Consider the following 19952-nt stretch of genomic DNA (forward strand, 5'->3'; position numbering starts at 1 on the left):
GTCTGCCAGTGTAGGAGACATAAGAGACTTGGGTTCGATCTCTGGGTCAGGAAGATCGCCTGGAAGAAGCATGGCAACCCACTCCTGTATTCTTGCCTGGAGAATCCCAACGGACAGAGGAGCCTGGTGGGCTACAGTCCATGGAGTCACAGAGTTGGACACAAGTGAGTGACTAAGCATAGCCCAGCACAGTGGGTGTGAGTGCTATCTTTGAGGTTTTGATTTGCATATCCCTAGAGATTATGGTGACCATCATTTTATATGCTTATTAACAACTTTTAGCATATCTTCTTTCAGAGAAATATCTGTTCAACTCCTTTACTCATTTGTAAATTGGGTTGTCTTCTTGTAATTCAGTTCTTCATATATTCTGGATACTGGGCCTTTATCAGATATATGAATTACAAATATTTTCTGTCTTCCTATATTAACTTTTCCACCTGTATCTTGGAGGTCATTTCTTCTTCTGAAAAATCTTGATAATAAGTTTATTGCTAGGGACTTCCCTGGTAGTCCAGTGGTTAAGACTCTCATGTTTCCACTGCGGGGAGCAAGGGTTCAATCCCTGGTCAGGGAACTAAGATCCTGCACTAAGATTTGGACTCTCAGTCAAAAAAGGAAAAAAAAAAACCCACAAAAAACAATGTATTGCCAACTATGCCCTTGGCATTTTACTTAGGACCTTGAGAAATGCTTACTATAAAAGACATGATGTTTCTTAAACTGGATGCTAGGCACATGGATAGCCATTTTATTTATGCATTTTGTTACTTAAATATAGGTTATATTCACTTTTTTGTATGTATATTTTTTTTAAAGGCTTGACAATGCTGCTTCCTCTAATTCTCCATTCTCCTACTGCTATCCTTTCATTGACATACTTCTAGAATGAGTGGTCTATATCTGCCACTTCATTTTATCCACAACTAGTGTCTCTTTAGTCCCTTGCAATATGATTTCTTTTTCCATCCTTAAATAATTTTTGAGACACCTTTGAGTCTCTACCCCACATTCATCTTTAGTCTTTCTTCCCAGGTGAAGTTACCAGTGACTCACCTAGTGGTATTATGCAAATACCTCTTCAATCTGCCTCTTTAAACTGAAGCCCTAACTGAAGTTTTAGAACTCTAAATGCTGGATATTTTACTTTCCCAGCTATATTTCCCCTATTAATCAAGTTCTTTCCAATCCACAACTATTTTTGCAAACCACATCAGCTTCATTCTCAAGAGTTTTGTAGTGATTGGCTGATTCCTCCTGTAACAGAGTGCAGTGAGCTCAGCTTTTAGCACAGCAGCCTCAGCTATGCAGATGACACCACCCTTATGGCAGAAAGTGAAGAAGAACTAAAGAGCCTCCTGATGAAAGTGAAAGAGGAGAGTGAAAAAGTTGGCTTAAAACTCAACATTCAGAAAACTAAGATCATGGCATCCAGTCCCATCACTTCATGGCAGATAGATGGGGAAACAGTGGCTGACTTTATTTTTCTGGGCTTCAAAATCACTACAGATGGTGATTGCAACCATGAAATTAAAAGATGCTTACTCCTTGGAAGGAAAGTTATGACCAACCTAGATAGCATATTAAAAAGCAGAGACATTACTTTGTCAACAAAGGCCCAATCTAGTCAAGGCTATGGTTTTTCCAGTAGTCATGTATGGATGTGAGAGTTGGATTATAAAGAAAGTTGAGCACCAAAGAATTGATGCTTTTGAACTGTGGTGTTGGAGAAGACTCTTGAGAGTCCCTTGGACTGCAAAGAGATCCAACCAGTCCATCCTAAAGGAGATCAGTCCTGAGTGTTCATTGGAAGGACTGATGTTGAAGCTGAAACCCCAAAACTTTGGCCACCTGATGCGAAGAGCTGACTCATTTGAAAAGACCCTGATGCTGGGAAAGATTGAGGGCAGGAGGAGAAGGGGACGACAGAGGATGAGATGGTTGGATGTCATTACCGACTCGACGGACATGGGTTTGGGTGGGCTCTGGGAGTTGGTGAAAGACCGGGAGGCCTGGTGTGCTGCAGTTCATGGGGTCGCAAAGAGTCGGACAGGACTGAGTGAACTGAACTGAATTGCTGTGTGCCATTACTCAGCACCCTGTTACCAGGAAATGGGTCCTGCTCAGCCATTGGTCCATTCGTCAGAGGTCCCCACCCACTAGCAACCAATTGTCAATGAGCAACCCCGATGACCCTGCTCAGACATTGGACATCTCAGCAGTGGGCCCCACCCACAAGCAACCAGCTGTTAAGAAAGGACAGTTAGTGAGGGGATTCAGCCAACAGTGCGTGGGGGAAGAATGAGGTAAAAAGTGGATCCTGGCCTTCTCCCTAGGGCCCTCCAGTTCATTTGGCCTTTGGTCAGTGAGTGAGCTTGGGCACCAAGAGAACAGGCTTGGAGCTATGTTCTGTAGGACTTAAGAGCCCTCATCAAGGCCCTCCACTGGCCTTGGCCCAGGTCTTGAGGCAGCGGTGAACCTCTCCCCCCATCCTTGACTCTGGGACCAAATAGTAGCGGTGGTCGGTCTGGGTCACAGTGTGTGGGACGTGGTGTCCCGCTTTGGGTGGCCTGAGAAGCCTGACGGCCAGATGAGTTAGGTGCCTGGCTCTCTCAGTGATGACAGTTGGTGAGGGTCTGGGGAACCTGACCCTGAGGGAACCGCCAGCTGAGCTCTGCTTCCTCTTAGCCAGGACCTGGACCTTGGAGGTTAAAAGTTGTACCTTGGGACCTTGCCCTTTCTTGTCAGGACAGAGAATAACATTCGTTTGGTAGAGGTTTACAGGAACATCGTTACCTGACCATGACCTGACTTTAAGAACAAAGGCTCTGACACCAAGAAGTTGCAACTAACCATAAAGTGCTTTGATGAAAGCTTTCAGTAACTTTGGGGTTAAGGTATGAGCCACCCATCTCCTTGCATGGTGCTGTAATAAACGTTTCTCTGTTCCAAACTCCAATATTTTAGCATTGTTTTGGCCTATCTGTTGGGCACATGGACTTGGTAATGTTCGGTAACACTCTCTTCAATCCTTCTGTCTGCACAGTTATCACATCTTGGGATTTCTACTTTAAATAGACTTCATTTCCATTCATTGGTTATCACCCCATTTTAATCCATTTTCATGGGGTGCTGGAATTATTTCAATAGCCCTCTCTGCCTGACTCTACTTCTATCTCCTCAAGTGATAATGGAAATCTTTAAGAGTGATACGATGAAACGTTGTCCTATATGGGAAACATAACTTTGCTAATATTGGGAAAGATGAAGTGGAGAAGGAAGCGTGTTAACTTGAGATGAAAACAGCCCTGAATAGTGGGGATGGAGCGGTGGATATAAACTAGAGGTGGAAGGACTTATTCTAAATCCTGTATTCTATTCCCATAAATTGTGTTAGTCGCTCATTGGTGTGCAACTCTTTGTGACTCCATGAACTGTATCCTGACCGTTTCCTCTGTCCATGGAATTCTCCAGGCAAGAATACTGGAGAGAATTGCCATTTCCTTCTGCAAAGAATCTTCCTGACTCAGGGATGGAACCCAGGTCTTCTGTATTGGGAGGCGGATTCTTTACCATCTGAGCCACCAGGGAAGCCCGATATAAGTACATCAAGTGAATTTTTGCTAAGGGAGGCATACCCGGGCTTCCCTAATGGTCGTCCTGTTCGGAGTGGGCCAACCAGCCTCCACTGTCCAGAGGGCTGATCCTAGATTGCCGGTCGCAGTGTCACGGAGTGGGTCTCTCTAGCTACCGTCTCTATGGTTCGCGGAATCTCCAGGTCGGAGCTTGACCGGTCTGGCTTTTGCGCGTGCGCGAGCCCAGGCGCGTGCCCGCCCTCCTGCAACTGCCCGAATTCCCGGGAGGGAGGGGTGGGTCTGGGAACGTTGCGGCGGTAGCCGCTGCGGTCCCAGCGTTCAGGGCTCTTCCCCGGCCAAGCCTGTGCTGGGGAGCTTCCGCTGCCTCCTCCGGCGGCGCTCACCCGGCCACAGATGGTGGGTCCGGAGGATGCCGCAGGCTGCTCGGCAAGAAACCCCAAGTTGCTCCCTTTGCCGGCGCCCGATTCCGCGGGCCTGGACGGGAAAATGATTCGGGCCACAGGCGGCTTTGGCGGAGGCGTCGGCGCTGTGGAGCCTCCCGAAGAGGAGGAGGAGGAGGAGGAGGAGGAGACGCCGCCGCCTCAGCAGCTCCTTCGGCGTTACCTCGCGGCGGCCGGGGCACAGCTGGAGCCCGGGCTGTGCTACTGTCCGCTCCCCGCCGGCCACTCCTGTGGTCTGCCGCCCTCGGCAGCCCCGCGCTCGGACGCCTGCCAGCCGGACGCCGGCTCCAAGCACCGGGACGCGGAGGCGGTGGATGCTGGCTCGGCGCGACACGGTGGCATGACCAACGGGGACTCGGGCTTTCTGCTGGGTCAGGACTCTCGCGACCTGGCCCGCGCCGGCAGCCGGGAACCGCGCCACCGCCGCCTCGGTCCGGACGGGCCTGGCGACGAGGGCGCGGACGGCGCGGGCATCCTGTCTGACTGGGCCGCGCCGCTCGAGGACCCACTGCGGAGCTGCTGCCTGGAGGCGGCGGACGCCGAGGAGCCCGAGGGCGCGGGCAGCGGCGCGAGGGACAGTTCGACCAGCGACGGCAGCGGCAGCGAGGACTTGGAGCGGCCGGGAGCCGGAGCCGGGGGTTCCGAGGAGGGCGCGTCGCCCATCACCTCGGCGGAGAGGACTAGTGGGGGCTCCGGCGCCAAGCCGCGCGTCGGTTTCTCTGACGTTCACTTGAACTCTCGGAATACGTTCGAGGTGAGCCGCTGCCAAAGCGCCCGCGACCACCTGCCGCCGGCGGGGGCGCCGGTGTCCTTGCCGGCCGCGGAACAGGGCCCTGCCGGGCCCTCGACTCGGGCTCGACGGAGCGGCGGCTTCGCCGACTTCTTCGCCAGGTACAGCTCAGGCTACTCCGGGGTTCCGGGCGGGCTCGGGGCCGGGAGCGGGCGGATAGCGACGTGAGTGCAGCCTCAGCGTGGCTCTCGCTGGCATCAGGATTGAGCTTTGATTTGTTACAGGAGGGACCAGGAACTAGGTCTGCATTGTGTTGCGCGTCTGGATCGGAGAAGTTGTGAGCGCGGGGAGCCAATCTTGGTGTTTCCCTGAGCTGGACGCTGTACCTGCCATTCACATCTGGTTTCTGTGAATTTAGGCCAGCGTGCTAGTGCCATATCTACAGTTTTGCCTCTTCCAGAGAAATAGACAGCCTTCTTCGTCGCGTGTACTATACTGTTGGGATTTAGGGGCGGGTGGCGGTGCGGTGCGGGGTGTGTGTGTACTGGTGCGGGATGTGTGTGTACTGGTGCGGTTGTGAAAGAGAAAGGGAAGTCTCTTTGCGTGGAATCTAAACCCATTCGAGTAGATTGGGAATTATTGAAATTAGACGTGGTTGAGTTTCATAGCGTTTAACAGCCTGTTTCAGTGGCCTTTATTAAAATAACGTCAGTTTAGTGTTTAAAATTTGATCCAGCCTTTAAAACCAAATTACTGTGGCACTTTATCTAGAAAATTCCTTTTCCCCACTTTTGCCAGATAGACCTATACTTTTTTTCGGCAACTTCTGTTAAATTTTTATGGTGTCGTATATGTGATTTGTCCTGCTAGTCTTCAAGTTAAATTGTGGTGCTGGACATTGCAGTTTCTCAGTGGGACGTTGATAGGGATAAATATGTCGTTAGAAAATACTCATCTTAATTCACTTTAGTGAAAAAGCAGTGTCCTGTGAGTCAGATTTTGACACACTTTTTTTTTTAAGTCTCTAGACAAATAGGAAAATATTTCCAACTTGGAAAACCCTCCCTTTCAAAGTTCTTTCTCCTTTCTTCTGTGTTTTTGTTCCCTTTTCAGGGATCATGACAAAAACCAGAAATAAAGAAACAAAGTAATGAGTCTCAGGTTTGAGAGGATATGCAAGCAGTGTGCGTATCTGTAGACTCACAGTTTTCTGATTGAAATTAGTGTTTCTTATTCCCTTTTTTACTCTAGTAACTTTTATTTTTTCCTGCTTGTGTACATTTACAAATAAATTCTGAAGTTATTTAAATCAAGATTGGGGAAATCCTCATTATGTTTTAGTCATGTGTGTATTTAGTTGCTCAGTGGTGTCCAACTCTTTATGACCACAGAAGGTAGCCCACCAGGCTCCTCTGTCCATGGGGATTCTCCAGGCAAGAATGCTGGAGTGGGTTGCCAGTGCCCTCCTCCAGAGGATCTTTACACCCAGGGATCAAACCCAGATCTCCTGCATTGCAGGCAGAATCTTTACCAGCTGAGCTACCAGAGCAGCCCTGTTTTACGCATAGGACAATATATATAGTAGTGAAATGTGTGTTTGTGCCTCAAATTGTGCAAAGATCTGTGCAGAGACATACTTAAAGCTAGTAGTGGCAATATTTTTAAAGCTCTTAAGGTGTGTGAAGCCTGTAGGTATTTTGTTGGTTTTTTTTTTTTTTGACTTTTTTTTGTGGAACTTGTGCATATTTATTGGTCATGTTTTGATGTTAGGTATCATGCAGTTTTAGACTTGAACAGGACTTTGGAGGGCATAGCTAGTTGACATTCATATGGCTTAGTTGATATTCATATGATATACTTTTCATGTGTATCAGAGCACTGAGTGGAAAGTCAGTAAACTTAGGTCCCCTGAAGTTAATTTCTCTAAGCTTCACTTTTGAGATATGAATGTCAAGATTCTAAGCATCATTGCTTCCTTCATATAACATTCTTGGGAAAGGACAGAATCAGACATTAGGACTGTTTTTCTGTTAACCTTTAGTCAAAACCTTAACTGCATGCTGAACACCTTCAAGGCAAAGACTATGACCTTCATTTCTGAATCTAAAATATCTAGTGTTGTATGAAGAATCCCATTCAGATTGTGTTGAAGTGACAACTTTCATGGTCTGTCCCTCTTTTACTGTTCTCTAGGTAGTGTAATTTTGAACAAATCTATTTCCAAAAAGAATAATCAGAAATTTCTCTTCTCCCTACAACCTCAGAGTGTTTTTCTTCCCATAAACAGTTGTCAGCTAATGGCAGAGCTGGGTTAGAAACCAGGCTTCCTGATTTTCAGTCCAGGAATTCAATCATAACTTACGTTTACCTGTGACTTTTTTCTTTCCCACCTGATTATCTAAATCTTTCCCTTCTCCTTTCCATTTCCTCTCTTTCTCTTATCTGGGTCAAAAAATCTATAACAAGAAATACTTTAAAAGACTGGTTTCATGTTTGTTTTAACCTTTTACAAGTGAAGAGAGTGGACCATTTTATGGCTCTGTTTATTTGTTACTACAGAAATTTGTTCAGTCAAGGCATATCATTTACAAAAGCCTCACTGAGTAGGATAGAAATCATGTGGGAGAAAAAGGAATTTGGTCCAAAATGGGACAGTTCTCATTATCTCCTTCCTGCTTGCCCTTCCTTCTAGATGAAATGAGTTCTAGTTCAGACTCTGTTGGGAGCTTGCCTCAGCTGCCCATGGGCATCTGTGTTTATAGTGACTTGATTACGGGAGCCCTGGAGGTAACATTCAGGAGAAGGACATGGCAACCCACTCCAGTATTCTTGCCTGGAGAATCCTGTGGACAGGGGAGCCTGGTGGACCGCTGTCCATGGGGTCTCACAGAGTCGGACACAACTGAAGTGACTTAGCAGCAGCAGCAGCATGCATTGGAGAAGGAAATGGCAACCCACTCCAGTATTCTTGCGTGGGGAATCCCAGGGACGGGGGAGCCTGGTGGGCTGCCGTCTGTGGGGTCGCACAGAGTTGGACACGACTGAAGCGACTTAGCAGCAGCAGCAGCGGCAGAAGTAACATTCCCCCAGGTCTTTGGCCTTTTCCTATCTCTAAAGTTTTGAAGTGCTAGGTACATACCACTGCTGCCACTCTCACCAACCTAGCAGTGAGAAGATGAAAGCTAAGACAAACCCCTTGTGTTTGTAGGCTAGCCTTTGTTTCTCAAGGGTATGTTTATTATTCTGTTCTGAAAGTGAAGTAACTTTAAACCATTTTTATGGGTCCTTTAAGCAAATCCATGTCTTGTCTTCAAACTAGACTGGTTTGTTTTTTAAGTTATACACTCCTTTTTGTTTGTTTTTTATGTATGCTCTTAATAGGTATATTTTAAAAGACATTTAATACTTTTGAGTATTAATACTCGAATACTTTTGTTCTGATTGCACTGGCAAAGTCACTGTTGTTTAGAAACACACAAGTATGTATCTGTGTCTCCTGATAGTGTTAATATATATATTTTTAAAATACAAAATCTGCATGATAAATCACAAGAATTTAGTACCTTAAAAGGGCATGACTAAGGTAGGGAAAAAATACTAAAGATTTTTTTTCTTCTATCTGAAAGATAAACTTTAGATTCTGGAATTTATATAAATTTTTATAGATTGATTTTATAGATTCTGGAACATAGAGATTCATGTAGTTTACCCTGTAGTTACCAACTCTGAAACTTCCTAAACGTTGCACAAAATTATTTTTGTGGATCTCTTTTTATTATGGGTAGCTGAACAGGGAAGACTAGCAATGTAGGCTCATTTAGTGGTTTCTTTTCACATATTAGGCGTCCCTTGTGGCTCAGATGGTAAAGAACCCACCTGCAATGTGGGAGACCTGGGTTCAATCCCTGAGCTGGGAAGATCCCCTGGAGAAGTGAAGGGTTACCCACTCCAGTATTCTGGCCTGGAGAATTCCATGGACTATATAGTCCATGGGGTCGCAGAGTCAGACATGACTGAGCGACTTTCATATATAGGCAGTCTCTAATCTCCCCACTATGAAAATTGTTGAGAATATACTTTTTGTTATGATATTGAGAATTTTTGAAATTTCTGTTATAATTTTTCTTAGTTTAAGATTCTCAGAAACAACAAAATCAACCATATTTTCACTACTACTCAAAATTTAGTTGTTGTACACTAGTTGATGAAATCATTATTCACCGAACTGAGCCATCATTGACCTTCATCAGATAGTACTCGCTTATTTGTCCTACAGTGTGTATTCTTCCCAGTCAACTAAAATAAAAGCCACAGTTTCAGGACCAGTTTCTCAAAAAAAAAAAAATCCCTTCTTTAACATTTCAATAAAGAAAAGGTAAAATATCAAACCTCTGATAAGTTTTAAAAGATTTTTATAGCTCCCCAAAGCAAACAGTTCTTTATAAGAGGTGTGGTATGATTATTTAAAAGGAGAATTAAGATATATCTTACTCTAAACATTAATTTTTTGTTAGTACAATACTATAAAAATATTCATTAATGTGTCACTAAGGAAATTCTGTTGGACATTACTTTTATATTAATATAATTAAAATGTGTAAAATTTTAGAAAAACTGAAAAGAATGTCTAATTAGTTGTTTTAGAATAAAAATGAGTCTTTTAAGATTTTAGAGTGTTGTGAAGCTACCCATTATAATATTAGATTGGGGAGCTAATGGCTGAAGAGTGTTTTGTTCCCTTTTCTTATGTCTAGCCCTCTCCCCCAGCTCAGATTCAATAATTTCTTAAAAAAAACAACAACTAACTGCAAAGCACTAGTTACCTATACCAAACCATTAGAAACCCAACATTGATTCAAGTAGTTCATGGTTAGAGATGTAATCATCTGAATATAAATTCAGTAGAAAGTATTGCTACTGCTAAGTCACTTCAGTTGTGTCGGACTCTGTGCAACCCCATCCCTGGGATTCTCCAGGCAAGGACACTGGAGTGGGTTGCCATTTCCTTCTCCAATGCATAAAAGTGAAAAGTGAAAGTGAAGTTGCTCAGCCATGTCCGACTCTTCGCGACCCCATGGACTGCAGCCTACCAGGCTCCTCCATCCATGGGATTTTCCAGGCAAGAGTACTGGAGTGGGGTGCCATTGTCTTCTCCGTAGAAAGTATTGGGAAACTCTAATTTTTGTGGGACTTAGTTAATTTTAATCACTCAAACATTATTTTGAAGTGCTAAACTAAACTAACATTTTAACACTAAGCCCTAATAAGCAAAGCAGACTCTAATATTAACTTGGAATTGGGACTTCCCTGGTGGTGCATTGGTTAAGAATCCAGGCTTCCGTGGTAAGACACAGAGATTTACTTTTTTATTTTATTTTTTGAGACTTTTTATTTTTTAAGATACTTTTTTAAGAATAGTTTTATGTTTATAGAAAAGTTGTAAAGGTACTATAGAAAGTTCTGATATATCCCTCGTCCAGTTCTCCTGTTGACAGTATCACATAACTGTGGTACATTTGTCACAACTAAGAATCCATCATTTGTACGTTATTACTAGTTAAACTCCACGCTTTGTTTGGCATAGAGTTATTGACTAAAAGAGCCTTCCCAGGTGGCTCAGTGGTAAAGAATCTGCCTGCCAATGCAAGAGATACAGGAGACTTGGGTTTGATCCCTGGGTTGGGAAGATCCACTGGAGAAGGAAGTACAATCCGCTCCAGTATTCTTGCTTGGAAGAGTCCATGGACAGAGGAGCCTGACTGCCTACCGTCCATGGGGTCACAGAGTCGGACACAACTGAGCACGTGTGCACCACACCTTTACTGTTGGCTGTAAGACTTTTATTTGGGAAACTATTGTGGTTTACTGTAAAATCAGAACTGTTTAAAGTAGAAGGAATTTTAGGAATCCCTTTATTCATTCTTTAATACTCTATGGAAAATCAGGGTTAGCTTCTATTTGCTAGCCATCACTTAGTAAGATGGTATTAATTTAGTATTGGAAATGAACTAGAGATGTTAACGAGTTCAGGTGATCTAAAGCAATGTGTTTTAAAGCTTTTCAGTTTAGATTATTTGGATTTAACAACCAGTACCCATTTGCCTCTAGAAAAAAAATGTCAAGTATATTTTAATTTTACATAATTTCATATTTTTACAAAATTATTTTAATATGTTTTTCCTTTATAATTTTTTTGATTCCTGAAATATTCCTGTGACCTAAGAAAGATAGGGTTTATTTTTATTTTATAGCTATTTGCCCAGAGACAGAGAGTTAATTAAAAAAATATCAGAACTAGGGATAGGTATGATTCCTGGGGCTTGAAGCTAATACATTGATTTCTGTGAATTATAAGAAGTGTAGTGAAAATACTATTGTCTTGAGAAATAAGAAACTTGACTTTTGTCCTGGGTAGTTTCTTTTCTTGTATCATTAAATAATTTATGTGATCTTGGGCAAATCACTAAATTTCTTCACTTCACTTTTCTCATCTGTGAAATTTGGAGATTCAGAGTGCCTTTCAGCTCCAATACACTATTGTAAACCTCAAATATTTGTTGGTTAAATACTACAAATGTGAATTGAATTGAGTTAAAGAGAATGCTTTTAAAAAAAATAGCATGTTTTTTCATCTATAAAATGAAAAAGTTGCCAGGGATAGAAATACCCCTTCAACTCTGAATTCTACCTTGAACATTTTTTTGGTAAAGGCCTAACTCTACCTGAGAGTAATCATGCTAAACATCAGTCTAAACATCAGTGATCTTTGTTTATTTTATTTTATTTTTTTTCAGTGATCTTTGTTTAGTGTCTCATAAGCAGGCAGTCTCATAAACAGACCAACAGCTCTCTTTTTTTTTTTTCCTTAGCAATTCTAGATTTTTTTTTTCTTCATAATTTCTTTGGAGTAGGAAAGAGAGAGAGTAAGATAATAAGTAAATTCTAGTTAATCAGTGAATTGAAGTTGGATACTTGAACTTCCAGACCATGAGTTTTTTCTGTTTGCCAGTGTGCCGCTTTGGGGAACTGATCACTTAGTACAACAGTCCCTAGCCTTGTCATACTGCAAAATAACCTAAAAGCACATTAAAAAGGTGAGATGCTTGATAATCCACAACCCTTAGTTGGATTCAGGGGACTTGCCCTTGGCAGGTGGAATCTTTAAGCTATAGGATGGATATGGAAGTGAAGTAAAGTGAAACAAAAGTTGCTCGGTCGTGTCTGACTGTTTGCAACCACTTGGACTATACAGTCCATGGAATTTTCCAGGCCAGAATACTGGAGTCGGTAGCCTTTCCCTTCTCCAAGGGATCTTCCCAACCCAGAGATTGAACTCAGGTCTCCTTCATGGCAGGCGGATTCTTTACCAGCAGAGCCACAAGGGAAGCCCTGGATGGTTATAGTGTACTGCTTAAAGATGCTGATTGTGGAGTTAGACTGCTTGAATTAGCTTGTTGTTTTTTAGTCACTACGTTGTGTCTGACTGTTTGTGACCCCATGCACTGCAGCACACCAGGCTCCTTTGTCCTCCACCATCTCCCAGAGTTTGTTCAAATTCATGTCCATTGATTTGATGATACCATCTAACCGTCTCATGACAACGTACTCCAGTGTTCTTGCCTGGAGAATCCCATGGACAGAGGAGGCTACAGTCCATGGGGTCAAACAGAGTCTGACATGACTGAAGTGACTGAGCACAGGCACTGCACATGCCGATCGAGTCAGTGGTGCTGTCTAACCATCCATCCTCTGCCGCCCTCTTCTTTCGCCTTCAATCTTTCCTAGCATCAGGGTCTTTTCCAGTGAGTTGGCTCTTCCATCAGGTGGCCAAACTATTAGAGCTTCAGCTTCAGCATCAGTCCTTCCAATGAGTATTTACGGTTAATTTCCGTTAGGCTTGACTGGTTTGATCTCCTTGCAGTCCAAGGAACTCTCGGGAGTCTTTAGCACTGCAGTTCTAAAGTATCAATTCTTGGGCACTCAGCCTTCTTTATGGTCCAACTCTCACACCTGTACATGACTACTGGAAGCACCATTGCTTTGACTATACAGACCTTTGTCAGCAAAGTGTTGTCTTTGCTTTTTAATATACTGTATAGGTTTGTCATAGTTTTCCTTATAAGAAGCAAGCATCTTTTAATTTCATGGCTGTAGTCACCATCTGCAGTGATTTTTGGAGCCCAAGAAAATAAAATCTATCACTGATTCAACTTTTTCCCCAAATGTTTGCCATGATGTAATGGGACCAGATGCCATGATCTTAGTTTTTTTAACGTTGAATTTCAAGCCAGCTTTTTCACTCTCCTGTTTCACCCTTATCAAGAGGCTCTTTATTTCCTCTTCACTTTCTGCCATTAGAGTGGTATCATCTGCATATATGAGGTTGTTGATATTTCTCCTGGCAATCTTGATTCCAGCTGGTGATTCATTCAGCCCGGCATTTTGTATGATGTACTCTGCATATAAGTTAAATAAGCCAGGTGAAAATATACTGCCTTGTCATACTCCTTTCCCAATTTTGAACCAGTCAGTTGTTCTGCATCTGGTTCTGTTTCTTCTTGACCCACGTACGAGTTTCTCAGGAGACAGGTAAGGTGATCTGGTATTCTCATCTCTTTAAGAATTTTTCAGTTTGTTGTGATTCACACAGGCAAAGGTTTTCTTAGAGTCAGTGAAGCAGAAGTAGATGTTTTTCTGAATTCTCTTGCTTTCTCCATGTTGGCAGTTTGATCTCTGGTTCCTGCCTCTTCTAAACAGAGTTTTTACGTTTGAAAGTTGTTCATGGACTGCTGAAACCTAGCTTGAAGAACTTTGAGCATAACCCTGCTAGCATGTGAAATGAGCTCAATTGTATGATAGTTTGAACATTCTTTGGCATTGGCCTTCTTTGGGATTGGAATGAAAATTAGCTTACTAGCTGTAAACTTACGGATAGGTAACTTGACCTCTCTGGACCTTAGACAACTCATCCATAAAATGTGGGTAATAACGATAGCTATCTCATGGGATTATCATGAGCGTTAAATGAGATAATATGGTAAATGCCTTGTATTTATTATGTGGTGTATAGTGAGGACCCACATCTTATTATTCAGACTACAGAAGATAGCCACAATTCCTTTCCCAACTCCCTCACTGAAATCACTGGTTTAAAAAAAGGGAGAGCCTGGGATGAATTTTTTGTGTACTCACTAAAGAAGCATTGCACAATTTATGTAGTAGATTTTAAAACAGTTTGTTTTCGGGATTGGATGGGTATTAAAGTGGACTCTGGTGTAATGATACAGCATTTCTAGAAGTCTTGAAGCTTTGCCTAAAAAGCAAATCTGAGAAGGAACTGAAAGGAGAGAATGTTGAGAAAGATTAAAATATTTGTATCTTTTATTGTTTTAAGGACTTTACATAGACAGGGAAAGACACTTTTTAAGTTTAAATTCATGAGCTGTTTAACTTGGCTTACTCATATATTTTATACTTAGTATGTTGTGGTAGGAAAACTATGGGGAAATGTGGAAACATTGGGAGATTTTGAAGTGATACATTTGTTACACATCTCCAAATGTATTATTCAGAAAGGGAAAGACAGACCTTTTTGAGGTGGCTTATTCCTATTCCTAGGAACCCTATTGACTACATTAAAGTTGTCCCCAGGGAGTTCTGATTGCTTGTTGCTTAGACCCTACTACAGTAGTTATTAAACATTAGTGTTTAAAACTGGGCTTTCCAGGTGGGTCTAGTGGTAAAGAACCTGCCTGCCAGTGCAGGAGATATCAGATACCCAGGTTCAATCCCTCGGTCAGGAAGATCCCCTAGAGGAGGCATGGCAATCCACTCCAGTATTCTTGCCTGGAGAATCCCATGGACAGAGAAGTCTGGCGGGCTATTGTCTATAGGGTCACAAAGAGTCGGACACAACTGAAGTGGCTTAGCAGTAGCAGCAGCATCAGTGTTTAAAATTACCTGTGGTAGGGGATGGGGTGGGATGTGAATTCCTTGAGTACTCTTTTTGATTCTGTAGATCTTGGTTGGGGTCCAGTAGGAATCCAAATGTTTAACAGGATTTCTCAAGTGATTCTGATGAAAGTGGTTCACTTAGTTCAGTTGCTCAGTCGTGTCTGACTCTTTGCGACCCCATGAATCGCAGCACGCCAGGCCTCTCTGTCCATCACCAAGTCCCGGAGTTTATTCAAACTCATGTCCATCGAGTCGGTGATGCCATCCAACCATCTCATCCTCTGTCGTCCCTTCTCCTCCTGCCCCCAATCCCTCCCAGCATCAGGGTCTTTTCCAGTGAGTCACCTCTTTGCATGAGGTGGCCAAAGTACTGGAATTTCAGCTTCAGCATCGGTCCTTCCAATGAATACCCAGGACTGATGTCCTTTAGGATGGACTGGTTAGATCTCCCCGCAGTCCAAGGGACTCTCAAGAGTCTTCTCCAGCACCACAGTTCAAAAGCATCAATTCTTTGGTGCTCAGCTTTCTTCACAGTCCAACTCTCACATCCATACATAACCACTGGAAAAACCATGAAAATGGTTACACACTATAATTTGTGAAATACAGTTGACTGTTTTCAAACAGGAGTTTGAACTGCCCGGGTCCACTTACATGTGGATTTTTTTCAATAATAAATACTACAGTCCTACACCATCCTCTGTTGATTGAATTCTGGGTGTAGAGGAAAAGGGGATGACAGAGGATGAGATGATTGGATGGCATCACCGACTTGATGGATGTGAGTTTAAACAAGAGTTGATGATAGACAGGAGTTGGTGATAGACAGGGAAGCCTGGCGTGCTGCAGTCCATGGGATCGCAAAGAGTCAGACATGACTGAGCGACTGAACTGAACTGAACTGCAGATAAGAAGGGCGGACTGTAAGATTATACTGGGATTTTTGACTATGTTAGGTCCCCCTAGTCCTCGAGTTGTTCAGGTGTCAGCTGAAATTATTGATAGGCAGAGCTCTCCAGGTGGTAACTAAAAGAAGGTACAACATACATTTAAAGGTTAGATTGCTTTATTGACTTAAAATTAAAATTGGGTCATATTGAGGTACTATGTAATTGATGAGTATGAATAGAGATACAGGAGAGAACAGATATAAGTACAAATATAGAAGTATTTTACTAACTTTCACTAGATTGAGAAGCTATCTCTGCATAATTAAAATCCTGTTTTCCTTTTTATTAGTGGGAAAGTTCTTTTACTTTCACTTTATGTGGTTTTAGATAGCCATACTTACATGTTCTGTGAAAAGCTTTAACTCAAAAAACTTTACTTAGGCCTCTTCAACATGGAGTCAGAACTTAACTTCTTATTTATAGTTTATCAAAAAGGGCATTAATTTTCCTTCCTTCTGCTGAGTAGTTGTAATTCTTTTCCATGCCTTTAAGAAAAAATTCTGCACTTTGCACGTGGCTTATTCCCCTCCAGAATTTGCTGCTTCAGCCTTTCTTGCACTTCTTATTTCTGTAGCCAAAACAAGAAAGAGAGGGGAACCCATGTGACTGTCTGGCTTTTCAGCAGGCTCTTTCCTGTGATTAAGAGAAGTTTACCTAGGAAAGCAAGCCACAAATTACATTCCTACTTAGGGCTAGTTTAAGAGTTAACTTGGTAATGTGTTTAATTTTTAATTTACCTTTGAATTTGCTTTTCAGTTTCTTTTTAATTTAAATTTGATTTTGGGTTACATTTCTTGGTTAAAAACAGTACTTGCTTCTGTCTCTCTCTAACCTCACACAGATGAAAACATTTTAAATTTGGAAATGAACATGATAGTTTTGAAATCAAATTCTGTGCTGTGTTCTCATATATTCCCCAATACTGTAATATACAACTACATTATTTAGAATTTCCAAATCTGGTTTTCATCTAGACTGTTTGTAGTCATTTTCTAGTCAAGTAGGCAAAATGCTTTTCTTTTGCTGTCCCAGAGAAGTTATTCAAAGACCACAACACTGTATTGGTTTTTGTTGTTGTTAGAAAAACATAAAATGTTCATTTACCTCCTTTCTAAAAACAGCACGGGGAGTACAAAATACGCTATAGATAAATACTTTGTTTTCACGCATTCCAGTTCAGGTAGTGAGAAAGGAGACAATATTGGGAAAGTGTAGGGGTTTCCTTAGAGACGAGAGAAACTGTTAGAATGAGTCTGAAGAGGTTCGTGCAGAGAAAAATTGCTGGAGAGAGTAAGCGTTAGCTGCAAGTTAGCTCGGTACTTCTGTCTGTGCACTTACCACAGGTTATTTACATATTTATTTTTCTATTCTGCTTATATCAATGCCCTGGGATGCTTCTGGCAACTTCTTAAAGATTGCTGCTGTGCCTCCTCCTCTCAACTTCCCTAATATCCCCATCCTGGGGCTTCCCAGGTGGTTCAGTGGTAAAGAATCCACCTGCCTATGCAGGAGCCACAGGAGATACAGATTCAGACCCTGGGTTGGGAAGATCCTCAGGAAGAGGAAATTGCAATTCACTCCAGTGTTCCTGCCTAAAATTCCAACAGAGGAGCCTGGTGGGTTACAATCCATAGGGTCACAGTCAGACACAACTGAACAACTAAGCACCTTCATGGCTTCTTAACAGGTTATGTCTTGCAAAAGAAATATTTTTTAATGACAGATTGTATCAATTCAGTTCAGTCGTGCCTGACTCTTTGCGACCCCATGGACTGCAGCACGCCAGACCTCCCTGTCTATCACCAACTCCCAGAGTTTACTCAAACTCATATCCATTGAGTCTGTGATGCCATCCCACCTTATCCTCTGTCGTCCCCTTCTCCTCCTGCCTTCAATCTTTGCCAACCTCAGGGACTTTTCAAATGAGTCAGCTCTTTGCATCAGGTGGCCAAAGTATTGGAGTTTCAGCTTCAACATCAGTCCTTCCAATGAATATCCAGGACTGATTTCATTTAGGATGGACTGGTTGGATCTCCTTGTAGTCCAAGGGACTCTCAAGAGTCTTCTCCAACACCACAGTTCAAAAGCATTAATTCTTAGGCATTCAGCTTTCTTTCTAGTCCAAATCTCATGTCCATAACATGACCACTGGAAAAACCATAGCCTTGACTAGGCAGACCTTTGTTGGTAAAGTAATGTCTATGCTTTTAATATGCTGTCTGGGTTGGTCATAACTTTCCTTCCAAGGAGTAAGCGTCTTTTAATTTCATGGCTGCAGTCACCATCTGCAGTGATTTTGGAGCCCAGAAAAATTAAGTCTGCTACTGTTTCCACTGTTTCCCCTTCTATTTGCCATGAAGTGATGGGACCAGATGCCATGATCTTAGTTTTCTGAATGTTGAGCTTTAAGCCAACTTTTTCCTTTCCTCTTTCACTTTCATCAAGAGGCTCTTTAGTTGTTCTTCATTTTCTGCCATAAGGGTGGTATCTTCTGCATATCTGAAGTTGTTGATATTTCTCCCGGCAATCTTGATTCCAGCTTGTGCTTCCTCCAGCCCAACGTTTCTCATGATGTACTCTGCATATAAGTTAAATAAGCAGGGTGATAGTATACAGCCTTGACGTACTCCTTTTCCTATTTGGAACCAGTCTGTCTTTCCATGCCCAGTTCTAACTGTTACTTCCTGACCTGCATACAGATTTCTCAAGAGGCAGGTCAGGTGGTCAGGTATTCCCATCTCTTTCAGAATTTTCCACAGTTTATTGTGATCCACACAGTCAAAGGCTTTTGCATAGTCAATAAAGCAGAAATAGATGTTTTTCTGAAACTTTCTTGCTTTTTCGATGGTCCAACAAGTGTTGGCAATTTGATCTCTGGTTCCTCTGCCTTTTCGAAAACCTATATATAAGGTTTAATTTAGACTTTAAAAGTTTAGGTTGTTAGTATGACAGATTCATATATTACAGTTTACATATATCAAAGTATAAGGTAAATGCAATATACAGTTTTACAAAATGTAGTCTTACTTGAGCTCCAGTGCTAAAAGGTAAGTTTCTTCTACAAGGACCATAGTAAAATTAGCAAACAATTTAAATCTGCCACCCATAAGAAACTTATTCATTATCAGGAAGATATATTATGTATAAATTTAAGTTTTGAAGTAAGTTATTGAAGTTTTAAATCGTTAAAAGTCTTAATTGACTAAGTAGTTTCTGTGTTGTGAAGACTGATAAAATTTGAGTTGCTTTTTTGGTTACATAGCCCTTTACACTCCTTAGCTCACCCATGTTGAATTGACTTTTTAATTTTATCAGTACACCAAGAGTTAAAGAGCTTGGGTGTTGTTTGGAAAACAAAAGATTTGTTGTAATTCATAATTGGGTGTTGAATACACAAAATTTGTTGTCTAAAGATTAAAAAATATAGCTTTTGATAAAAATGATATGAGGTAACCAGCACAGTAATTGAACCTATAACCAGAGAGTGATGTCCATCTTTGTGATATACTTCCAGAAGCACAAGAATACCATACTAGGACCGTGATTACCTTTCAAAATAAGTTATATTGTTAGCACAAGTGAGAATTATACTGCGTGAAGAAAGAAAATTAGAAGCTAACCACTATAAAGTGTTCTTGATTAAAATAATAACTAGCTACACATTGTAATGAAGAGATAAGATTGTTTTGCTGTTGTGTGAGACCACCAAAATCTTTTGATTTTGATGGAAATGTCATAACACCAAGTGGAATAAAAGACAGGTGCCTTGGTCAGTAGAGATACTTTAAATGTGCTCCTGGAAGACGGGTTCAATTCAGAAAGTGCTTCTAGGTCAGATGAGCAAAGTGTCAACTAAACAACAACCCCCAGAGCTAAGTGTCCGCCTCTCTATTGTGAGAGAGTTTAGGCACCTGATAGATGTGGTTTGGCCTCTGCTTGAATTCTTTCACTAACAAGCAACTCTATTTCCTCAATGCAGCCCATTGAGGGTATTAATTGTTAGAAGGTTCTTTATGTCAAAGAACAGTGTATCTCTTTGTAATGTTCCTGGTCCTCATTTGCCCTTTAGAGACACAAAGAACAAGTGAGTTCTTTTACATAATTGCTGTTCAGAAATTTAAAAATTGCTACTGAATCTGTTTTTGACCCTGCTAGCTAAGCATATACAATTCTTATGAATTAGCTTGACATTTTCTTACCATTTATTCATTCAGCAAATGCTGTTGAGCCCTATTATATATATGAGGTACTAAGGAAATTAGAGAAAAAATATTCTAATAAC

The 19952-nt window shown here is 41.9% G+C and overlaps 1 protein-coding gene across 2 annotated transcripts in view; it reads left to right on the top strand.

Moving 5' to 3' along the window:
- The first annotated feature begins 3848 nt into the window (after nt 1–3848).
- The window catches only part of TBC1D12 (TBC1 domain family member 12), an 87756-nt gene continuing 71652 nt past the window's right edge, over nt 3849–19952 (top strand). Inside the window, exon 1 of one of the 2 annotated variants that reach the window (XM_061162217.1) lies at nt 3849–4927. In XM_061162217.1, coding sequence (XP_061018200.1) covers nt 3990–4927 — 938 coding nt within the window. In that variant the 5' untranslated portion in view covers nt 3849–3989. The remainder of the gene's footprint in view (nt 4928–19952) is intronic. The other variant, XM_061162218.1, reaches the window with a different exon arrangement.

Source organism: Dama dama, chromosome 15 (assembly GCF_033118175.1).
Source record: "Dama dama isolate Ldn47 chromosome 15, ASM3311817v1, whole genome shotgun sequence".
NCBI lineage: Eukaryota > Metazoa > Chordata > Mammalia > Artiodactyla > Cervidae > Dama > Dama dama.